General features: G+C 35.0%; 1 protein-coding gene across 1 annotated transcript; it reads right to left on the reverse strand.

The window, feature by feature from the left end:
• Positions 1-243: 243 nt before the first annotated feature.
• On the reverse strand, positions 244-8,393 carry LOC115994941 (uncharacterized WD repeat-containing protein C2A9.03-like). The gene is made up of 10 exons (XM_031119287.1): positions 8,219-8,393; positions 7,278-7,413; positions 6,979-7,146; positions 6,787-6,873; positions 6,333-6,467; positions 5,977-6,087; positions 2,949-3,040; positions 2,756-2,861; positions 1,635-1,721; positions 244-873 (listed from the first exon to the last, which is right to left on the reverse strand). Exons 2-10 carry the CDS (start codon positions 7,404-7,406, stop codon positions 460-462), a joined length of 1,329 nt encoding a protein of 442 aa, XP_030975147.1. The 5' UTR covers positions 7,407-7,413; positions 8,219-8,393; the 3' UTR covers positions 244-459.
• Positions 8,394-20,840: the final 12,447 nt, after the last annotated feature.

Here is a 20,840-nt window from a genome sequence, read left to right on the forward strand (position 1 = left end):
TGAAATTCACTATATGGGGCCCAATGCCTGTCAAAGACACCATCTAATTCCAAGCCCAAAATAACTGTGGACATTGCATTACACCGCACAAGATACTTTTTCCTTCCCGATCCAAGGATGATAAGGCACCACAGCCAGCCCAAACATGTTGAGCAATGATCACCTACTTCTATAACGGCTAACCTTAACAAACTAGTGTGCACACGCAAGCGCAGACACAGACAGACACAGACACACAGCGAGTAGGAAGGAGAAAAGAAACAGCTTTCATGTAAAGGAAGAAGTATCACTATACATATGCTGAATAAAGTTCTAATCAGAAATATAGCTTATTGTCCAGTCCATTTTGATTGCTCAGACTGAACTAAGATCAAACAAAGAGAAATTTCTGAAGTAGGGTAAAATCTTCAGTATCTTTAGCGTTTTCCTCCTCCCAATAATTCTGCGGTTGAACACAACTTACAAGAAGGAATCAAGATAACCGTATGTATGCTTTTTGTTATACTGTAGCAAACTTGCATAAGTTCGATCCCAGATTCCTATATACATGGATTCATCATCTGGGCTCAAGGATACCCCAGAGATCTCTCCGAAGAAATCAATCTCTTGGCGCTTTTGGTAATCTGACTTTGTACTATACACATGAACAAAATCTGCAGGTTCAGCCACCACCATGAACTGACCATCTGATGAGAAGCGAATTGATCGGGCAGCACCCAAGTTACCCTTGAGAATTGCAATTGGTGATGATAGTTTTCTTATGTCCCATACTCGACAAGTCTTATCCTGATTCCCAGTGGCAAAGCTGCGTCCATCAGGGTGCCATGCAGAAGCAAAAGAGTAATCTAGATGACCAGCCACTGTAGCAACAGTCTGGAAATATCAAACAGTAATTCAATCTTGTCAGTCAAATATTCATTTCTTGCTCTAATGCACTTGCAATTTGCTAGGTAAATGACCTGGTTTTTCTCCAAACCAGTTTGAAGAAAAGTTCCTTCAATCTGCTGTGTAGTGCTTCAATTAACCATCCACGTGTATTTTTAAGCACATAAATAATAAGTCATGTGGCTTGTTTTGATGACTTAATGACTCATGATTTAAATACATCAAAGTACTGTCATTTGAAGCAGCATATAATGGTTGGAGGAAAAATCTAAAATTGCGAGTCACACCACTATCACTACTAAGGTACTACTAAAAAGGTAAACCAAGGTGCCACTGTTCAACTCAGTTGAAATTTGACATTGTAGGAAAGCTAAAAATTGATAACTTGATCACATCAACGACCCAAAAAATATATATCCTTTTTTTTTTGGTTGGGGGGGGGGGGGGGGGGAAGGAAGGGAAAAACTGTAGCAAGCCACCAATGAGCTTTAGCCCAAATGACACTTCCTCTTACAAATTTGGATAGAGGGCGAGGTCATGAGTTTATAACCAATGGGTGCCTACATAACTTCCCAATTTATTTTAAAAAAATAAAGCATAGCGTGCCATTTGGCAAAAAAAAGAGAAGAAAATTTCAAATATTGCAACTGAAATCATCCATTTCACCCATCTTCTCAAAAACAATGTCCTTGTAATTGAGAAATGCAAAAGAAAACACAATCCATTATCATGAGTAGAACTTTCTTTACCTTTCCACTTTGTGAATCAACAAGCAAGCCATCTGTGTGATCTCCAACAACAGTGATAATCCTATGGTCTGGACTCATTGATGTATGCTGCATCAGAACCAGTTAGTCATAAGAAAATTATTCATGCTAGAATCATGCTGGGTATGCATCAGAGGACCCATTTAGTCAAAGAAAACCATTATGCTAGGGTCATAGTGACCACATATATCTTAACGCATTGGAAGAAGCATGACACAGTGTGGTGGACAAGATCCTATTCACAAGCTTTGTTAGGTATTTATAAAGTTTTCCTTTCGCATTGACAGCACCGGTGCATATGTTCACCACCAAATCAATGAATTAAAATAAGGTTAAAAGGGGAAGATACAATAGGGTTCCTAGTTGAAAGCTTGATTTCCAGATATCAGTGACATAACACACTTCGCCTCATACCCTATGTAATCACTGAGTCAGCCTTTTAGATAATAGTTGGACATAGGAAGTGAAATGATAAAAGATTAATATTTATCAGGAAAAAATAATTAAAGAAAATCTACAATTTCATCTTAAAAGCTTAAGGCTTCGTTTGGGAGATTATAAGGGAATGGAACGGAATGACCATAAGGGAATGGAAATGAAATAAATGGAATGTATTTAAGCAAGGGAAATGAATGGAATTAAGTAACTTTGATTAGATCTTTTAAAATAAAGACATGGGAAGAAATGAAAATGAATGGAATGTAAGTAATCTTGTTTGAAAGTAACAAAGAAGGAATGGAACAGAATCATTTTATGGCAATATTACAATTAGACCCCCATTTTAAAATAAAGGGTTAAATATATAGGAGTATTTTGGGAGTTTTTAGTAAAAAAATTCATTAAATCTAATTTCATTCTCTCTCATTCTTCCCAATTTCGGGGGGAACGAAAATTTAAAGTTTTAAGGGAATAGAGAGGAATAAGTGTTCTTTCCTAACCATTTCATTCCCTCCTACTTAAACTTCCAAACAAGGGAATGGACTTTCCATTCCCTCCATTAAAACTCCCAAACAAAGGAAAGGAAAAATATTCTAAAATTATTCTTTTAATTCCTATCCATTCCATTCCATTTCTTCTTCCCAAACGAGGACTAAAAGACTCACATTAACTGGCCAAGGGAAACGGAAGTGATTCATAAGCTGAAATTTCTCCATGTCATATTCTCTTATACCACAATCATTATTGGATGCCATGAAATGAATACCACCCCTGCAAAAGAATTTCTAGGTCAAACTGGGTCTCATGAAGAACAGAACAACAGCTTAACAGTTCTATTTTTCAAAATCATTATAATACCTCAAGCTATCATATATTTCAATAGCATTTGTGATGGCATTATCATCATACGTGGTCCGGGTACAGAAACTAACTCCTTGTTTATCCAATCGCTGCAGTAATGGACAAAAGACAATCTTTGTAAGATATATAAGCAAGCATAATAGCTCCAAAGCATGCTTATAATTCTTTTATGTACAATTTGATTAGAACATACATTTTAGGAAACAATGCAAATGACAACAATCTTAATGGGAACAAGGGGATAGGGATATATATATATATATATATATAAATAAAAATCTTAAATCAGTCACCATGATCAACAAATCATCTCCCTACATCATTAATTGATTCCCATATCCTACTTCTAAACTCATGAGTAAAGGGTGATAATAAATCATTAAAGATGGCCTTAACAATAGGAATCAAAATGACTGAATAATTCCACACCTAGAATTAGTTGCTACAATCAAAATCCACCAAAAATTTGACAAGATTGGTAACAAACTCATACTATAAAACTATGATATGATCCAGCTTCCTACGTCATATGGCTCTAAAAAGCGTGGAGACCAAAATTAAGGCAATCATAGAATATTAATACTGCTGATGCAAAAAGCAAAGCAAAAGACAGGAATGAGGATGTCCATGAAGAAACTTCCTGACGAAACCTAGTACTACAAACCATGTAGAGAAAGCAGAAATTTGTCTTCTATATTAAAAAATATGCCTAACCAAAAACAACTTCAAATGCACCTCAAGTACTGTCAAAGTAGGTCTATAATTATATTCAAAGGCGCTTGAACTTCTTTAAAAAACTAGGAAGCACCTGCACGGCTACAGACATGGGTACGGGTACGGATACGGTACGTTTAACACATAAATTTTTGAAAAAGTAGAACGCGGGTACGGCGGGGATACATATATTGATTAATTATTAAATGTATTTTTATCTATATCGTCTATATATTGTTATGCATTTTTTTTTCATATAATGGTAAACATATATCAATTTAAGAGCAATAGTAGATAATAAAGTGAATACATATTAGTATTATTATTTAGTAATTAATAGAATAATATTTTTAGTTTTTTATTAATTGCTATTATAAAGCCAAGTGATATAAATTAATGAATTTAATATAGTGGTTTAAAAAGAAAATAGTAACAAAGGAGATTAGTTGGTAAAATTCAAATGTGGGTTCTTTTGTAAATAAATGAATATGTTAAGATATTTATAGTCATGAAGCTTCTAGGAAGCTCCACTCCCACCAACTACCCACATGCTCTCACTCCTCTTTTTCATTTCCACGCCTCATAAAAGTTCCTCTTTATCTCTCTAGAAGTTCCAGACACACAAATGGTAGCACAGCTTCGTCCACCAAGAGGTACAAGACTTGAATTTGTGCTTTCTTCTTCGTCTTCTTCTCTGTTTTTTTTTTTTTTTTCCCCCCTACAAATTATTTGGTTCTACTGTTCCAGATCTGAAAGTGCATGCCGGCCAAATCTTTTATTTCGGCTGGTATTGGCTGAAATTCACCGGAACAGGCGACACAACCAGAAACTTGCCGGAATCAGTTTGTTATTTTTTTATTTTCACGAGGCATGTCCTGGCCGTATCCGATTATTTAAAATAAATAAAAAGGGAAGAATACACATGCAGCTGTGTCGTCTCATACAATTTCATAATTGCTAATAACTGCAATTTCAATAAGAAAATAAGTTGACTATATTTCATTCTGTCCCAAGATGAAAGGGGATTTCTTTTTTAATATATAACAACTTATTAAAAAAGGAAGGCATAACTGATGTACAAGGTTTGCATTAAGAAACCTACCCAAAATAGAAATGAGAAGAAAAAAAATCGATATCTTAAATTGAGAACATCAATGAGCCCCAAAAGGAAACAAAAGGCCAAATCTTGGATGAGCAAATAACCAAGAGGAGCATGCTCAAAAGTATTTTGAATCTCCGAAGTAAAAATTCAACATCCTAAAAAGGTCAGCTAACATGCTCAATCCATATGCTCCACATCAGATACGAGAGGTGAAGAACTCAATTATGATAATCTTCTAGGCTTTGCATTGTTTTAATTAAGATCTATGACCGGCATGGACAGGACAACATTCCATCGTTACAGCCAATTGCAGCATACAAAGATTTATCTATTGTAGTGAAGTCCATTAGAAATTCACTACAGACAAGCTATAGCAATGCATAATCCATTAAAAATTCACAACCAAAAAACCTATAATGCCATCTCCAAGTAATATATGGGGGGAGCCTACAGATCGGCAGCCTTTAAAAGGTTTCACTAAGCCAAGGCCTACTAGGCAACTAAGTACACATAATTCTTCATCAATTTCCACACTTATATTAGTCACTCAAAATGGCCTCTTGCTTTGCATTTCATATCTACAACTCCAATAATAGGAAAATGGCGAGAGAGATTGGAATATAAATTCAGAATAGAAAAAACTATATAATTCTTACCCAACCACTGAAAGTAAACTACTATATTCAACTTTTTAGTCTCTATTAAATGAACCACACCTCATTTCTATCCCCTAAACTGGTTCCCTGTAGTCAATTTTTAAGTTTCATCTCTACTTCCACAAGAAAGCCAATCCAGAAATTGTGGGACTCTCCCTATGTGAGCAAGGTGACTAAACATCAAAATGTATATAGACAAACCTATATTAGTCATATTCAGGATTATTTCCTATATTAAAATTACTCTTTCCCTATACACAGTGAAACTGGTCATATTTCTATCACACTCTGACACCCCCCAAACCCCCACCATTTTTTTTTAAAGGAAAATAGAAAGAGTTCAATAGAAGCGAATAATTTGATTTCCATCCACATGTAGCAAGTGGGAACTAGGATGAATGACAGGAAAATGTCAACAAACATGCAAATGCTTCATAAAGGAAAAGTCAAATCATTTTCCACTCTGAAACCACATACATAACCATTTCGTTGCCAGTGTAACCAACAAACAACTACTCATATCCACATGAATAGCTGACAACATTTGACTAACCTTACAAGTAAGCTCTCCTTGGAATCCACCTGCAACCAAGAAATTCTCCTTGACTGCCAGTGTGCTAATTTGAGTCTGCAAAAAACCTTCCAATAAACTTCCTGGGTGTTTCTACAAGACAAAATAACATAACTTCAGCCAATAAAACATATATATAAAAGATTAATTTAAAAAAGAAATCATATATATATAGTAAGCAAGGATGAAGTATAGTAATCAATATGAATAGAACAGAAAATATAACCCAAAAAATCAAAAACCATAGCAATTAAGATATTGTGACATGAGTTTTGCTTTTTTTTCTTTTTCTATTGTTGTGGTCTAATATGATAAATTAACATAAGAAACTGTAATACCTCATTAGGTGCTATATGTCCTGAAAAATTGAGGATCTCTGTCAAATTGCCAGTTAATGATGACCAGTGCATAACTGAATAGTTTGATAGAAGATAGACGTCATGTTTTGAAGTGGCCCAAATCAGGTTCCTTAGCTGCATGCCAATTGCAAAAAAGGTTGTCAACTAGGCCATAAAAGTGCTTCAAAAAAGAATATACTTCTCACATTTCCTAGCAGTTTACTTGAAAGGGAGACATGGTATTAGACACAGACAACAAGGACTTATAATTCGATTGAAAAGAAAATAACAACTTAAAAGAGTGATTATGCAGAGTCAAAAACTTCATATCTCTGTGTGTAAAGCAAGTAACAGTGTAAACTCCCAACAACACAAAAGTTCTAATTAACAAAAAGGAATCCTTCAAAGCAAACAAAACAAATGATAGCAAGTCAGCAATTGAAAGTCCACAGACCTGAAAATGAAGGATCGTAGGCTTAACTAATCTTGTGTTGTGGAAAAATTCAAAGTAATTCCCACCCTTCTGCATTGGCTTGCACTCCTAATACAACAAATACAATTAGCATAATATTGCATAACAGCTTTAGATACCACACCCAACTCCCCCAAAAACATAGAAGTAAGAACTTCAGGACAAGTAACAAACCTTATCCATGGATTCCCCAGATGAGGGGACATTCTCATAGTTCCTGTACTGTTCGAGTCTCGTCATTCTGTATTTCTCCCTCGTTATGCTCAGTCTATCCCATGGAATACCTTGGATATCCTTTCCCTTCCTGGCTTGGGCAGCTGAAGTATCAGTCACCCTGGTAAGCTGCCCATATTCAAAGATCAAAAAGTTCAGATCATTTCTATAGGGAAAGATATACAAAGGCAAAACACTACCAATGATAGCTAGCTAGCTATTAAGGGATAGAACATAGAAGGGGAACCAAGTTGACCAACCATGTCATATTCATCAAGACCCAATTCTCCACCATCTCTACCATAGTTTTCGTCTTCAAATTCATTGTCGAAATCTTCCATTTCCTGGTCCTCCGCCATGTAATTGAACCCGACTGCCTCGTAGGACATGCTCTTTCTGCATTTATATGCACAACTTTAATCATTATCAATTAGGAATATAAAAAATCATAAAAAGGCCAAACAAAAAGAGACAGATTTGAGAACCCCCATAAATAAAATAAATTAGTAACAAATCTAAGGAATAAAATCTATGAACAAAAACAAATACCCAGAAAAGAAAAACAAATAATTTTTCGGGGGAAAAAAAAGAAGAAGAAAAGAAATGGACTTCATGTTTGGACCATTATGAATATCAGTCAAATTTCTGGAAATCCAAGATTTTCCATTGGGGGAAAAGACATAATATTCATGAAAATTAAATATAAACAAAAACAAAGAGGCCAGCATACGCACATACATGCATGCATATATACACACAGTCAAACAATTACGAAGAATCTAAAATCACAACCAAAAAAAAAAAGAAAAAGAAAGAGAGAGATGGGGGCAACAGCAACTCTTCAAAACTGACCCCATAAACCAAAATTTCCACAACCCCCCCCCCCTCCCCCCAACAAGTACTATTTAATTTAATTTTAATTTTTAAAGAAGATTGAGTAGAAATGAAGGTGAAGTGGGGCACATATATATAATTAGAAGAAAGGAGCTTCCCAACACTTCTAAAGACAAAACACCGGAAACAAGTTTCAGCCTTTTCAATCATTCATTCAGTCAACATAGTTTTTTTTTTTCACAAAAAAAAAAAAAAAAAAAAAAAAAGCCAATTCCCAGAAAACCCTAAAGAAGAAAAAGAAAAGCAGAGAGAGAGAGAGAGAGAGAGAGAGAGAGTAAATAATTAAAATAGAGAAACTGAGACTAACCCGTCTTCTAGGTACGGAGCTGTAAGAATGAAAGAGGTTGTTGTTAGTAAAATCAAACAATTTTGTTGTTGTGGCGGGGTAGGGTGTGAAAGAAGAAGAAGAAGAAGAAGAAGTATTGAGAATTGAGATGAGGAATGAGAGAAGGGAAGAGAAAAAGAGCATGAGCAGTAAAGTAATAATGATAATAATTAGAAGGGCTTTGGTTTTGATGGATTTGTCGGCAAAAAAATACTAAAACAAATACGTGTGTGAGTGTGTGTGTGTGTGGGGGGAATGTAACTGATTTGATGGCAAAACGCACGCAACGCTTCCCTTTCTATAAACTATAAACTAAACTATAGTTAAAAACCAAAAGGAGTATGGACCAGCCAACGCCACTTTCCTGCTGCACTGCATTCTACCTTTACTACTTCTACTTCTTCTATTCTTCTATGTGTTTTTTTTTTTTTTTACTCCCCACTCCCCGTCTCTTTCTTTGTACGGAAGGACGTCGCCTCGGATTAGAATTGCTCAAACTCAAACATATTCGGGTTTTAAATAAGCGCATTTATATCAGCTCTGCTCAAACATAACCATACTCTATTACTTATATAATTTGTTTTAATCAAATACCTTATCTAAGGTTCTCTTTGGATACAACTTATTTTTATTGAAATTGAAAACTGAAAACTAAAAATACCGTAACAAAATAAATTTTTAATGTGTGAATAGTGTTGTGAGACCTGTGAACAGTGCGTGAACAGTGTATGAACAGTGCATTTTGTCTCCTGCATAGTGAACACACGTGATGGTATTGTTCACGCACTAAGAAAAAAAAAAAAAAAAAAAAAAAAAAAAGCCAGAAAAAACGTGTATCCAAACTCTCACTAAGTGTGCATTTGGATACAGTTTACTTTACTGAAAACAATTAAAAAAAAAAAATTCTACTGTTTAGCACTGTTTATTGGCCTAAAATCACTGTTCATGACCAATGAACAGTGCATAACGCACTGGTTTAAAAAAAAATGCTTGAAACATAGACGTCCAAAACATGCCGCAAATCCAAACAAAGCTTAAATATAGTTTTCCAATTTGGTAACAAGGAAAAATATGACTTGTTTTTTATGCATTATTTTTCACTATTTTTAAAAAAAAATAAAATAAATCTAGGAGATTATTTTTCAACTCATTAATTACTATCAAATATATATAAATAAATAAAATGAGATAATTTTTTAAGAAAAAATTATTTTTTTAGAAATTAAATGACTATTTTTAAAAAAATATTAACATCAAAACAAATAGTGGAAAAAAATTCTTTAAACCACCCCCTTGTTTCAGACAATTACAATCAAGTACGAGGAATTTGAACTGTAGATGAAATATAGAAAATACCAATAAGGTCTCGTTTGGGAGGAGGGAATGGAATAAAATGGAAATGAATGAAAAGAATAATTTTAGAATATTTTTCCTTTGTTTGGGAGTTTTAATTGAAGGAATGGAAAACTCATTCCCTTATTTGGGAGTTTAAGTGGGAGTGTGTAGGGGCCTTTTTTGTATATGGTGCATCAGGCTGCCTCCTGCGGTGATGGGCCCTAGTGTTTCTGAGTAATGGAGCTGGGCCTAGTCCAATTGTAACTCAACTTGGGCCGGTTTGTACACAAATTTATGCCTTGTCTGCTAGGAGTAAACTTACGGCAAGCAGAACTGTTACAGACGAATTACGGTAGGCAGATATAATGATAAATAAAACAGAGTATTCTGACTATTTAAATAAATGGCTATGTACTCCTTACTAATAAAGCATGGTTACAGTCATATTGATGTCAATCACAGAAAAAATGAAGAAAATAATACTAGCTAGTTTAAACGGGCATAAATTAAGTTTCAAGCTTAGTCTGCCGTAACAAAGCCAAAGAGGAGAGAACGCCTCTTCTCAATGCAAATAATCCCCCAGGAAAAAGATCCTGCCGTGGGGATTAATGACTTTGAGGGAGTTGGACCTAAATGGTTATTGCCCAAAAAGAAAGAGTCCTTGTTTGCGTTTTAGGAAAAAGTAAGATTTAAAGGGGGAGAGAGGGAAACCGATTTATTGGTGCATGCCCCTTGAACTAACTCTCATTTTTCCTTAGTTTTTTTTCTTTTCTTCTCTGTTTTCTTTCTTATCTTTTTTCTTTTCTTCTTGCTCTATTTTTTCTTTTCACTCCCGGAAATATACTCTGTTTTTCGATCCACTTTACAGGGCACGGCAAGAGCCTTTTTATAGCACCTGCCATGGCTAGTGTTTTACCGTTTTGCCCCTTAACCGCCTTTATCTGGTTTGGGCGTACTTGCCGACCACTAGGACTGTGCGACATCCACCCTTACCAGACAGAGGCAGGTTTGTTTTGTTCCTCTGTATACCGTAACATTTTTTCCTGCCACGGTATTAATGCTTTCTCTCTCTACTCTCAGAGCATGCACCCAACGGTTCCCCGTCAAACTTGCCTCTTTTGGGTGGTCTATCATCCCAGCAGGACGTACCTCCCAAAAGGGCTTGGGCAGGAACCGCAAAATAGACATTTTCCCCTCTCCCCACCACCAAACCATACCCCCTTTACCTCTTACCTCTGGCCTATGGCCCCACCATGTCCTATATTGGCTGGGTACAGGCTGGTGGTGCCTGGGCCTTGCGCGTGCTTTCCTTTCAGATTTGTCCAAGAGTCTGCCTGCTGCTCATGCATCTGCCATGACCTGGAGACTCTCCGTCTGCGTTTCCTGGCCTTTCATGTGGGCTTTCTTTTGGTTTTTCGCTCCATTCAGGAGTTGGGTTTCATATGATGATGGGCCTTACATTTCTTTGGCCCACTTTTGATTTTCTTTATTGCCTGCTACGTTGAATTGTTATTCCTGCCGTAATAACTTAATCCTGCTGGACCTCTTTTTTGGGCCAGCCGTTTATCCCTTTTCTCAGCCGTTTATCCCTTTCCATTCCCTTATTTGAGAGTTTAAGTGAGAGGGAATGAAATAGGTAGGAGGAAACACTCATTCCTCTCTATTCCCTTAAAATCTCAAATTTTCATTCTCCCCGAAATTGGGAGGAATGAGAGGGAATGAAATTAGATTTAATAATTTTTTTACTAAAACTCCCAAAATACCCCTATATATTCAACCCTTTATTTTAAAATAGAGGTCTAATAGTAATATTTTCATAAAATGATTCCATTCCATTCTCTCCATGTTGCTCCCAAACAGGATTACTTACATTCCGTTCATTTTCATTCCTTTCCATTCCTTTATTTTAAAACATCCAATCAAGGTTACTTAATTTCATTCCATTCCATTCCTTCCCCTTACTTAAATACATTCCATTCCACTCCTTTATGACCATCTCATTCCATTCCATTCCATTCCCTTATGAACTCCCAAGCGGAGCCTTAAAATCTCAAATTTTCATTCCCCCCGAAATTGGGAGGAATAGAAGGGAATGTAATTAAATTTAATGATTTTTTTACTAAAACTCCCAAAATACCCCTATATATTTAACATTTTATTTTAAAATAGGGGTCTAATAGTAATATTATCATAAAATGATTCCATTCCATTCCCTCCATGTTGCTCCCAAACAAAATTACTTACATTCCATTCATTTTCATTCATTTCTATTTCTTCATTTTAAAACATCCAATCAAGGTTACTTAATTCCGTTCCATTCCATTCTTTTCCATTCATTTCTCTTATTTAAATACATTCCATTCCATTCCCTTATGAACTCTCAAACGGAGCCTAAGTGTTAGTTGAGTTACAAAAATTTAGATAAACCAATTTTCTTCAAATTTGTATCTTAATTAAGAAGAAAAAAGAAAAAAAAGAAAAAAGAAAGAGGTGTTCACCTAAATCTTACTCTATGAGAACGTGGAACGCAGCCATCGCCAATATATGGAGAATATTTCTGATGTTTTTGGACATATATTAATATCCCTCTCGTGTGGTACATATGATGCCTTTTCTAGTAAACCGATTGAAACAGACAGATTGTATCATACATACGAGTTAGGAATAGGAAGGTCATAAGCTAAGGCAAAAGGGAGTTAAGTAAATGAAGGCCGAGAGAGAGAGAGAGAGAGTTTAGTTAGGTCTCTTTGTGCATTCACCCAAATGAATCCATCAAATTGGACTAAGACTGAATCACATGTTACATGTACGTGTCATTTTGAAAGGCCATAGAAAGAATTGTGTCTCAAGTTTGGTCCTCACAGCTAACAACTACAGCAGCTACTACTTTTCTTTGGTCCATGCATATACATGGACCATTTTCTTTCTCTCGTTTACATGCACTCTACGTGTTTGATGTTTCAACTCTCAACTTCACTCTTCCATCACTCATCATCGCCCATTGAGGCCAGAATAGGTCAACTCGATCTATATATATATGTAATATGTGGATGGTGTAAGAGTCTTGAATTTCTTCTTCTTTTTTTTTGGTTGAGAAACGACTCTTGAATTTCAATATTCTTATTTGCTTGCGTAACTTACTTTACATTCATTAAATAAAAATGAAGTCTACATAATTTGTAAAGTGCAAGTTTGTTTTTTCCCTCTTTCAGTTCATATTTATTTTTTATTTTTTAAGCTGTCAAGATTATTTGGTCACCAACTAATTTACAAGCTAGATGCATGTTCTCAAAATAAAAAAATACATTACAAGATAGCTAGATCACCTTTTTCTACGTTACAATGGAATAAAATAATAATAATAATATCTTGCTTATTGACAATTTCTAGAATTAACCAAGATAGTAGTACGTAGTACTGTAGTAGATATGGTAGTTCGACATCAAACCATAACTATATTAATTTTACGTACCAACTAAGTTACAAGCTCGTTGTTTAGCAAAAAAAAGTTACAAGCTTGTTTAATCACTTTTTCTACGTTACCATTGAATAAAACTGTAGAGGTGGTAAGCTCAGGAATGCACATCTACATATATATTGGGTTAGGGGCCCAATTTAAGGACATGAATAGTCCGAGAACGTTTAAACACCTTCCTAAGAACCCATGTTGGTTAGTAAAAAGGTGAGATCTGACCATAACCATCTGAGAAGGCTGTCTGAGGAGGAATACTTCCTCAGCAAGGCAAAGCCAAAGTCAGAAGGTGTGGTCTGACACCAGGGGCAACAATTCGGACGACTCCACTAATGTGGATAAGTATTCAGAAGGAACAAGACAGAAGGAGGCTATGAAATATCTCAAGGGAAAACAATTACCACCGTATTAAATGCTCTGCAGCTAACTTTCTAGCTACATTAATGTGGAGAAGACTCTTGAACAGTGCTACATTGACTGCCCCAACGCACAGAAGGACTGAGAGGGTGTCCGATGGGACAAGCATTCAAGTAGTGGTTTGGATGATCAACAAGTGGAGGGCCAAGATCGTCTAAGGAGAACTATATAATGGAAGAAACCCTCCATGAAGAAGGGATCGATAAATAAGAGAAAAACACAGTAGCAATCAAGAATTGAAAATTTGTAATCAAACTTGAGAAATATATATATGAGCTAATCTCCTCGGACTTTGACGAGGACGATTTTCTTTAGTTTAAATCAGTCTATCTTCCTTTTCTTGTCATCTGAATCCATTTGGTTTGTTGTCCAACTCATTAAAACCCAATTTTCCAACTCACTCTCTACAAATTCATTGTATTGGGCTTTTTGGGCCTAAGTTCATCCATCACTTGGGCTAGGAACTCAAATTGTGACCTTACAAAAACAATTATGATATCTTGCTCATTTGACAATTTCTAGTCTTTTACCAAGATACGAGACAACACTTCTTCATTCTTGACACTTTTTTTTTGGACAACATTCTTGACACTCTTTTAACTGAGGTAGCTTGACATCAAATCATAAATATTTAATTTTACTCTTTTATTTTATTGATACTTTAGAGCATTATCCATCTATCATAGTTCAAAGTTGATGAACAATCATTTGATGATTCCATTGATTATCACCCAATATGTCTGCTCATTCTGTGATTTATATCGGGCGAAAACACTACTTTGGTCCTTACACATTTTGGGGTTATAGTCAATTTGGTCCCTACATTTTAATAGCAGTCAATTTGATCCCAATTATTTTCTTCTTGCAATCATTTTGGTCCCTACTGTTAAGTCACTAATGGAAAATGTTTATATGGCAAACAGTTTGTATTGTTGGCATGCTTAATATTAAAAATTATATAAGATGCTAACTTGTTTAAATTTCATGGCCACATCAGCACTGAGATGGTAAAAAAGCCACACCATCTTTTAAAAATAATTTTCTCTTATTTACCAATTTTTTCTTTTAGCTTTCTGACAATTTCTTTAAAATTTCTGTTTATTTTCTAACATTCTTCACTGTTCTTCTCCAAACCCAAATAAGGCCTCCGTCTCTCTCAATCTCCTCCTCCTCACCTAACCATCGGTTAATAGCATTAATATAGTTTACATTATTCCTCACCACCATCGCAACTTCTCACAGATCGACCAGAAATCGCAACCCTCTGTGGGTGGCGACTGGAATATGAGCTGAGCACGGAAGTCACACAGATCGCGCAGTGGCATTAGTGATGCTAGGATTCACAAGGTGGTCTTATTAGATCAGCATAAAATTGTGACCCACTTAGGTTTTTTGCTTTGAGAGGAGTGGGATAGGATCTACTAGGGTATTAGAACCTAGATCTGTAAATTTTTTGGGCAAGTGGGGGATGTGACAATGGTAGGAACAGAGTAACCAACAAAAGAGTGAAGTGGGGGTTGAGCAATTTATGGTAATGGGGTTGGCCTTGTTGGCAAAGGAGCTACAAAGCTTGGACTCCATGAAAGATAGCTTCTTGTGCTCATGGGTTTTTTCTCTTTTGGACTATTGGCTAACGCATTGAAATTTTTTAGCTCAAAATGTCCAAGCTTTCTCATGGACTCTAAAGTGATAAGACACGAAACTCACATTTTTATAAGATAAAGAAGAGAAATTTGGAGTTGGGTTCACTGAGTAATTTGACTTGGTACGTTGGAGAAACTTTTGTAGAGGTTTGATTGCTTTCTCAACCAAATTATCTCTGTACGAAGAAGAGTATGAGTGCAAGCAATTAATGAGAGAGACGGTAGCCTTATCTGGGTTTGGAGAAGAACAGTGAAAAATGTGAGAAAATAAAATAAAATTTTAAAGAAATTGTGAGAAAACTAAAAGAAAAAAATAAAGAAAAGAAAAAAATTTGGTAAAAAAAATTATTTTTAAAAGATGATGTGGCTTTTTTTGCCATCTCAGTGCTGATATGGCTATAAAATTTAAACAAGTCAGCATCTTATTTAATTTTTTAATATTAAGCATGTTAACAATGCAAACTGTTTGCCATGTAGACATTTTTCATTAGTGACTTAACGATAGGGACCAAATTGACTGCAAGTTGAAAATAACAGGGACCAAATTGACTACTATCAAAATGTAAGGACCAAATTAACTATGACTCCAAAATGTAAAGACCAAAATAGTATTTTTGCCTTTATATTGTCAACATAAACTTTTTCCTCGACCTATTAGCATTTACTGGACTCACTATTATATATTTAAATATGACTTTAAAAAAAATTAATATTACTTAAACTTTATTATCTTATTTTAGATGCAAAATTATTAATTAATCACGTAAAAAAAATTTTGAGAAATTTTATAGACACAAAAAATTTGACAAAACTTTTCACACTTATTGATGTGGCAAATTGATAGTGGTAAGTAAAAATGTGATGTTAATGATGGACCTAAATAAGAACTAATAAAAGTTTGTCAACTCAACTATTGTGAAAAATGTTGTGACATTTTTTTGTGTATTGCTTTTTATTTATTTATTTAATAAATCCTACATTCGCAACATTTTCACAACAAATTCTAAGTGTTAAGTTATTACTGGTTCTTATTTGAACCCATCCTTGAAATTACTTTTTTGCCCACCAATAACGACCTGTCACTTAAGATTTGTTGTAAAAAATAATGTAGATGTAACATTTCTTTCTCTCTCTCTCTCTCTCTTTTCTTGTTTTTCATTTGATAAAAAATATTATTTTATTTATGGGCTAATATTTGAGATTAATTAATACTATCACAATGAAATAAATGACTCTATTAATTAAAATTTGGAGGCCTTTTTCTATTTAGGGGTCAGAGGTGATTGCCTCATTTGCCTATAACATAGAGCTGACTATAATGACAGTAGCTAGATAGAGGTGGCAGATGATGTGAACTTACCCAAATCCTTGAGGAGCCAACGGCACCAAAAGAGTTCAGATGTGGTATATGCAAGGGCACAATATTCAACTCCAGTGCTGGAGTGGGCCATAATAGATTGTTTTTTGTTTTGCCAAGAGCTCAGAGATGTACCGATAAGGAAGCAATAACCAGTGGAGGACGGTAGATCAATGGGGTTTCTTGTCCAATCAGCATCAGAGTAAGCTCGAAGAACAAGAAGAAACTGAGCATAGAAGTGCAGACCATGAAAGAGAGTGCCCTTAAGGTATGAAAGTATGAGCAAGATAACATTATAGTGAGTCGAGCATGGAGCAGCCATAAACTAGCTTACTTGGTGAACAACAAAAGAGATATTTGGATAAGTAACAATGAGATAAACTAAGTTACCAACCAACTGTCTGTAAATTGTGGGATCAGATAGTGGTTCTTCACTGAAAAGAGTCAAACACACATTAAGTTCAACTGGAGTATCCATAATCCTGCTATCAATGAGTCTAGCTTAAGGCAAAAGATTAGAGTTGTACTTAAATTGAGTAAGATAAAACTCATCATTGGAGGGAGTGATTTCAAGACCCAAGAAGTATCTAAGATGGCCAAGATCTTTCATTTCAAATCGATTGAGAAATAACTTGAGTTTTTGAATGTCTCTGAGGTCATTGCAATGATGATCATGTCATCCATATACAAGAGAAGCAATATAGTGTCTTTGTTAGTGCGACAAAAAAATAAGGCAAAATCATAGGAATTAGTGGAATAACCCACGTGAGATACTGTAGAGCTAAACTTAGCAAACCAAGCTTGTGAGGCTTGCTTAAGTCTATAAAGGGCATGACAAAGATGACAGACTTTGTCTGGTGAATGAAAGAAACTAAGAGAAGGTTGCATATTCTTCACTCAAATCCCCATTGAGGAAGGCATTTTTGACATACATATGGAACATTTTCCACTTACGAGAGGCTGCTATAGCCAAAAGAGTATGAATATATGAAAGTTAAGCAACCAAAGCAAATTTCTCTTCATAATCAATCTCAAACTCCTGTGTAAAACCTTTTTTCTACAAAATGAGCTTTGTTGGGTTTAATGGATCCATCAGAGCAAGTCTTGATCTTGTAGAACCACAAACGAAGAGAAGGTTGCATATTCTTCACTCAAATCCCCATTGAGGAAGGCATTTTTGACATACATATGGAACATTTTCCACTTATGAGAGGCTGCTATAGCCAAAAGAGTATGAATATATGAAAGTCAAGCAACCGAAGCAAATTTCTCTTCATAATCAATCCCAAACTCCTGTGTAAAACTTTTTTTCTACAAAACAAGCTTTGTTGGGTTTAATGGATCCATCAGAGCAAGTCTTGATCTTGTAGAACCACTTACAATCAACCACAAACTTCTAGGAGGGAGATTAACCAAATCTCACATATGGTTTTTGGATAATGCATTAAATTCCTCTTCATTGCATCATGCCAAAAAGTCAACAGTATAACAATTGGAGTGGTCTAGGTTATCTAGTTTGATTTAGTCCAAATCTATGGATCTGTTGACATGGCACCCTGATGACATGTCAACTAATTTGGCAATTAAGGGTTAACATGGCGATGCTGATGTGGGTGATGAAGTGTCATTGCTATGGCAATGCAAGAAGCTAACAAGTAGGAATGATGTTAGTAAGAGAGTGATTGGTGCAATAGAGTGCATAAAGCATGCGGCCGATAGGGAGATTCTTCTAGCAGTGTGTGAGGGCACATCAGGTGCTTAATGATTGATTTTTGCGTGGTTGAGTAGATTGAGGGGAGATTTACCTTTTGGTAGCAAAAGTGCAATGATTGGAGCACCTTAGATGGCATTGGCAATGAAGGCAATGGTTCTATGGTGTTTGGGACTCCTTGTTGTGGTGGATGTAGGTCTGAAACCTAAAGATGGTGGCTAGGAAATGCTGGAGGTTCAACGATAGTGGTTGCAACGGCAACGACAAAAGCAATGTTGAAGAGAAGTAACACCAAAGAAGATAGATTAGTAGAAATACCAAAGGTCAGAGCGATGGCTCTAATACCATGCTAGAAAGGCAGAATAGTTGTAATGTATTTCACTATAATAAATTGTACATAGGTGAATTTATATAGGAGGCACAAGAATGTACTACAAGAAATATAAAAGTGTGGTACAAGTATGTGTAGTACAAGTAAACAATGATGAAATTTTTGGATTTTTTAAAGAATTAAAGTTATATAAATTGTCATGTCATTTAACGTATGTTATTATTTATTATTAGGTGTCCCCATATATACTCATGTCATTTCATAATTAGTCGCCTATGTCTAAATTATTTTATTACCAGACCTTGGTCAAAGGGTACTCTCGGGATTTTATAGTGTAATTAAGAGTTAAAATCATTTCTCTAACTAGAAACATGTGTTAAGAAATTGTTTTAAGTTAAGAGTCTTGTGGTTGAACTGGTTGGCATCTTAACATTTTCAATGGAGACTGTGGGATATTTTTATAAAAAAACATCATATTTATTTTAATACTCATTTATGTGAATTGAGGAAATTAATTATCCCTTAATGTCCGATAGTCGATACGTTGATTGCTAAATTATGAAAATTCAAATATAATTCAAAATATGAATAGCTATTGTCAATGGTTTTAATTAGGAAATCTTTGAAAATTAATGTGAATTTTAATACCATATATTGCCAGCTTTTAGTATACTTTCCTTTGTAAACTTTTGCTTTAAAATTTTTCTTTTAATATATTTAATAGTAACGTTTTAGACGGAAAGTATCAAAAAAATTATACAACTATGCATCTATATAATTTACTGTTGATGGTTTATAGCATTACAACTTGCTTTCCATTCTTGGTTGTAATTATTGTGTATAGTCAAAATTTCAAAGGAGAATATTAATTGATATCTAAAAGTCAGCCACGTTATGGACTACTATTTTGTTTTCAATAGCATTATGACACTAAAAGTCAAATTTGATTTTGGCTATTAACTTGCCTCAACCTATATACATTGACAAAAAAAACTTTTGACTGGCTACTTTATGGACTACTTTAAAGTTAGCAAACATTTTTATTCTCTGGCTAAGGACAAGCTACATGTCCGGCTCTATATATATGGAAAGAAATAAAAGTTTCTAAGACACATTATTTTTTAATTACAAAAGTTACAAACTTTCAAAAACAATTTTTATTATTATTCTAAACACTTACCATCTACTACTTTTTACCATTCACAAAATATATCTTTTACTAAATTTTCTGAGAAAAGAAAGTACTATAGAGAGCTTATATCCTACAAGTAGTATAGGCTTGCAAGGATAATCAGCAAAGGTGGTTGGGCTGTTGTATCTTGGGGACAACGTGCAGAAACTATTTGTCTAACTACATCGGATATACCGTAGACGGCACGATTTGTCTCAAGATAGTGACTTGGTCCACGCCTCATCTTCGCCACCTCTTTTGGTAAAATCATATTGTGTAATTTCCAAGGAAAAATCAGGTAATATCTCTCCTTTATTTCCAACAATTTGAGACAAATCATTATGGAGAACACAAAATCATCCTTGGAAAATGGTAATGTTATGTCTAATTCCTTTGGAGCAGGTGATCTTAATAAGCCATTCTGTGGTGTCAACTTTAAGAGGTGGAGACAAAAAACTTTATTTTATCTTACTCTCTTGAATGTGGCTTATGTGTTAATTGAGAAAAAACCAAAGAAAAAGAAATCTGAACAATTAACTAAAGAAGAACTTTCTCAACATGAAAAAGATGTTAAGAAAAGGGATAAGGATCATCTTGACTGTAGAAATTATTTACTTAATTGTCTTTCTGATGATTTGTATGATTATTATGATCAAGCTTACAAATCAGCCAAAAGATATGGAAGGCATTAAATCAAAAATATGATATAGAGGAAGCTAGATCCAAGAAATATGCATGTAGCCGATTTTTCGGGTTACAGATGGTTGAAGGCAAGTCCATGGTGGAACAATTCTATGAACTCCAAATGATTTCACAAGACGTTCGATCTGAAGGCATTCGAGTAGATTAACAAATGTAAGTTTTAGCCATCATTAACAAGCTGCCTGAGTCTTGGAAGGAGTCTACCAAAGTCCTAAGACACAAGCAAAAGGAACTCTCTATTGAATCCCTTATCACCCGTTTAAGAGTGGAGGAAGAGGCAAGGAACCAAGACAAAGCTGTGGAACTCCACGGAGCAAATGGTCCTAAGGTAAATTTTATCTCTTCAAATGAAAACATGCCAAAAGCCAATGCAAAAAATAATGACTATGTAAGGCCTAAGAAAAGGAACTTCAAACGTAGACCAAATGGAAATCAGCCTCAACATAAGACCCACTCTAATCAAAG

The sequence above is a fragment of the Quercus lobata genome, chromosome 6 (assembly GCF_001633185.2).
Source record: "Quercus lobata isolate SW786 chromosome 6, ValleyOak3.0 Primary Assembly, whole genome shotgun sequence".
Classification (NCBI taxonomy): Eukaryota; Viridiplantae; Streptophyta; class Magnoliopsida; order Fagales; family Fagaceae; genus Quercus; species Quercus lobata.